The following is a 3,983-nucleotide window of genomic DNA, read 5'->3' as shown; positions in this document are numbered from 1 at the left end:
AACACAAACTTAGCCACAGGTCCCCACAAAGCTGGTGTGTATCCAGTTGACGATGACACATAAACTACACTCTGGGATGTGCAGTTACAGAGCTATAGCAATTCAGCAAGGGACAAGACAGATACAGATTAGGACAATAAAGAAATATCGCATTCTATTTGTTTGTCAAAAAAAAAAAAAAAAACACAACCCCCCCCCCCCCCCACCCCGAATCAGGGATTTCAACACTTGCAGGCAGGGTCGGTGCGATCATATAAAACATTCCTGTATAAAAAGGTTAAGCACAGAAGAATGGATAATCAAAGCTTAATGATTATAAAACGTATTGCAGCACACAAGACTGTAATCAGAGGTCATTTAAATGGACCCGACTGCGTGTGCTACCTTACTGTTTATGTCAGTCTTAAACATTGTCGCAATCAAATCCATTCACACGGTAATCGCCTCTCTTCTCTTTGCAGAACTCCATCAGGCACAACTTGTCTCTACACAGCCGCTTCATCCGTGTTCAGAACGAGGGAACGGGAAAGAGTTCCTGGTGGATGATAAACCCCGAAGGAGGGCGTGGCGGAAAGGCGCCACGGCGACGGGCCGTCTCCATGGACAACGGCAACAAGTACACCAAGAGCGCGAGGGGCAGAGCGGCGAAAAAGAAGGCGGCGCTGCAAGCCGCCCAGGAGGCGGGGCTTGACAGCGCCTCCGCAGGGGGACTCTCCAAGTGGCCGGGAAGCCCGACGTCACGCAGCAGCGATGAACTGGACTCCTGCTGGACCGATTTCCGATCGCGAACAAACTCCAACGCGAGCACGCTGAGCGGCCGCCTGTCGCCCATACTGGCTAACCCTGACGACGAGGTCCCAGACGACGAGGTGTGCCCGCCCCTCTCGCCGATGCTCTACTCGAGCCCCAGCAGCCTGTCCCCTCCCTCGTCCTCGTCCTCATCCTCAAAACCTTGCCCAGGCGAGCTCCCGCGGCTAGCAGACCTGGCGGGCACCATGAACCTCAACGACGGCCTGGCTGACAACCTCATGGATGAGCTTCTGATGGACAACATTACTCTGGCCCAGCCGTCACAAACTCCGGCCAATCAAAGAGGTCCCGCCTTCCCCTTCGGCTCGAAAGCCTCGACTTCCTCCACGAATTCGTCCTCTTCGTCTCCGGGCGGGGGCGGGAAACTCCAGCGGGTTCAGCAATTCAATATTCGGGCCGTCGGCGGGAGGGCTCCGTCAGGCTCCCATGCAGACCATCCAGGAGAACAAGCAGACGTCGTTCTCGAGCATCTCTCGTTTTGGGAACGCCACTCTGCAGGAGCTTCTGAACTCCGACCCGCTGGACTCGCCCAGTCACAGCGACGTCATGATGACGCAATCCGACCCACTGATATCGCAGGCGAGCACGGCCGTCACCTCGCAGGGTTCCCGTCTCCGTAACGGGATCATGCTCCGAAACGACCCCATGATGTCTTCGTTTAGTGCCGGTCTCAACGGCCAAGGCAACATGCTCCAGAGCCACCACCAAGGCTCCAACAACCAGGGTTTGCTGCAGTCCTTGCCCATCAATGGACCACTCAGCCTGGCCAACGACGTTAACAACCTGGCCTCTGCGAAGCAGCACCTCCAGCAGCAGTCCTCCATGTTGTCGAGTGACATCACCCTCTTCCCCGGACTGAACGGAAGCATCGGGGGCACCATGGGGATCTGCGTCCCGTCCGCGGGTCCGGATCGGTTTCCGTCGGACTTGGACCTGGACATGTTTAACGGGAGCCTGGACTGTGACGTGGACTCGATCATCCGCTCCGAGCTGATGGACGCAGACGGACTGGATTTTAACTTTGACGCTCTGGTGTCAGCGCAGAACGCGGTCAACCTCAACCCTGTCGGCAACTTCACAGGAGCCAAACAGCCGAGTCAGAGCTGGGTCCCCGGCTGAGAACAGCGGAGGAGGTGAGGCCAAAACGGATCCGCTTTTAGATTTACCTCTGACAGTTAGAAAGGTGTCTTCTTTCCAACCCTCCTATTCTCAGGTTTATTCAAAACTGACACAGGATGAAATGTTGGGTTACATCCAAAAGGTAGTTTTCCTAAGTAACTGCTCTTTGTCCAGTGAACACATAATACACTGAATGAGAAAATGAATCACTGAGGGTTTGGTGAGAAATGCAAATGCATTTTTTTCCTCAGAGCTCATACAGAATGTAATTCAACATACTCTCAAGAAAACGTGCCATTATCATAACAATATTAAATAAAATACTACATTTTGGAAAGCTTTTAAAGAATAAGAATATATTTCTGATCTTTTTTAAACTAAAACCTATGCCTTATCTCCTTAAGAATAGATTTCTATGTTATTTATTTTTTATTTAATGAATTAAACTTTTAGTTTCACAAAGTACAGAAAAAGCACAGATGTCCACTGTCATGTAGGCTTTGACACAGAAAGCCATTTACCCCACGTTTCACTTCCAGTACCGATCACAGTCTGAACCTCTGTAACCAACTGCAACACAGGTGCCAGACAGTCATTTGCATGTCATTATTCATCGCCACGATCCATATCGTGTTGCGTTCGCATTTTCATCGATCCGCCTCATACAAGGCATGCTCCGCAGATTCGAGGCAGAGTCTTACACTCCGGGGCAAAATCTGATAATAGTAAACCGTTGTAGCAATGTTTCTCATTACCATTATTGGTGACTGCGAGAAGTCTTTATCTTTTTTTCTTTTCTTTTCTTTTTTTTTTTTTTTTTTAACGAAAGATGTTGATACCAGTAATTTTAGAGACAAGCTTGGTTGACTTATCAACCGCCACATAATGAAGATGAGATCAGAATTTTAAAAGGATTACATAAAAGAAGAGAGAAACAGCTGTGTAAAACACAAACGTGCAAAGCAACTTGTAAAGCAAAGTACAGAACCACCCAACAAATCCAATCAACAAACAGAACTACTTACACTGAAGAAGCATAGAACTACTTACAATGGTGTTTGTAATCATTTATATAAAGACAAATTGTATGTTTCACTATTGGCAGACAGGCTGTTAAACTGCTGTCGGAATTGACTTGATTAATCTGACTGACACCTTTCCTCTACTTTCAGATCCAGGCTGACAACATTGGTGCAAAAAAAAAAAACAAAACAAAACAGACTAGCAGAAACAGAAACAAAAACAAACCAACCAACACGAAACAAACAAAACAAATCCATCCAGCACAGATATACACCATCCTTTGCCAAACCTGCTGCAAGAACCACGTATTGGCTCGCTGGTGCTCAAGGAATGGAACTTTCTAGAAGAGTCTTTCCTTCAGGTCTGCAAACACACCGTGTCCACACACACACACACACACAGATGACAACACCACCCACGCGGAGGTCTGTTCCCAGTCTTTCGGATCCCCCCTCCCAATGAATTCGAAAAAAAAAGTGTGAGGAAATGAAATGTACCAGTGAACTTCTCATATAATTATGCAATCTTCCTCTGGAAAAGAAAAAAAATCTGATGCGGAAAGATGACCTTGTTCTGATCCCTAAGACAAATGTACTGTGTATAGAGATGGAAAAGACAGGGACAATGGGAGGGGGGGGGGGGGGGGACTTGCAGATGTGCTTTCAAACTTTTTTTTTGTTAAAAACAAATACAAAAACAAAAACAAACAAACAAACAGAAAGTGATATGTTAATCTGATGTTAATCTGATGTAATATTTTCTTGATGTAATAGTTTCCTTGTGTGGGGAGGGACATATTATATTACAAAGCAGGAATTACGGGTTTGGTAAAATGCAAGCAAAAGTCAAAACTGCCCGTTAGGAAGAGGCTTAAGACCTATTCCTATTGGGACGGTCACCTTGGCTTTCCAACTTCGACTTAAATTTATCAAACTGAGAAATCCTGTTTTAGGAGCTGGTGTACATCTCTGGGTTTACCGTTGGTTTTAAGTTAAACATTGGTTACCACCCTCATCCTCAAACCAATTTCT

General features: G+C 46.9%; 1 protein-coding gene across 1 annotated transcript in view; it reads left to right on the top strand.

Moving 5' to 3' along the window:
* The window catches only part of foxo3b (forkhead box O3b), a 25,692-nt gene extending 22,544 nt beyond the window's left edge, over positions 1–3,148 (top strand). Inside the window, 3 exon segments of the mRNA XM_030771928.1 lie at positions 462–1,168; positions 1,170–1,943; positions 3,102–3,148. Of these exon segments, the coding sequence (XP_030627788.1) occupies positions 462–1,168; positions 1,170–1,929 (1,467 nt within the window). The 3' untranslated portion in view covers positions 1,930–1,943; positions 3,102–3,148.
* Positions 3,149–3,983: the final 835 nt, after the last annotated feature.

Source organism: Chanos chanos, chromosome 4 (genome assembly GCF_902362185.1).
Source record: "Chanos chanos chromosome 4, fChaCha1.1, whole genome shotgun sequence".
Taxonomy (NCBI): domain Eukaryota; kingdom Metazoa; phylum Chordata; class Actinopteri; order Gonorynchiformes; family Chanidae; genus Chanos; species Chanos chanos.
The sequence above is the reverse complement of the archived record's forward strand: the minus strand, read 5'-3'. Positions and strand labels throughout refer to the sequence as shown.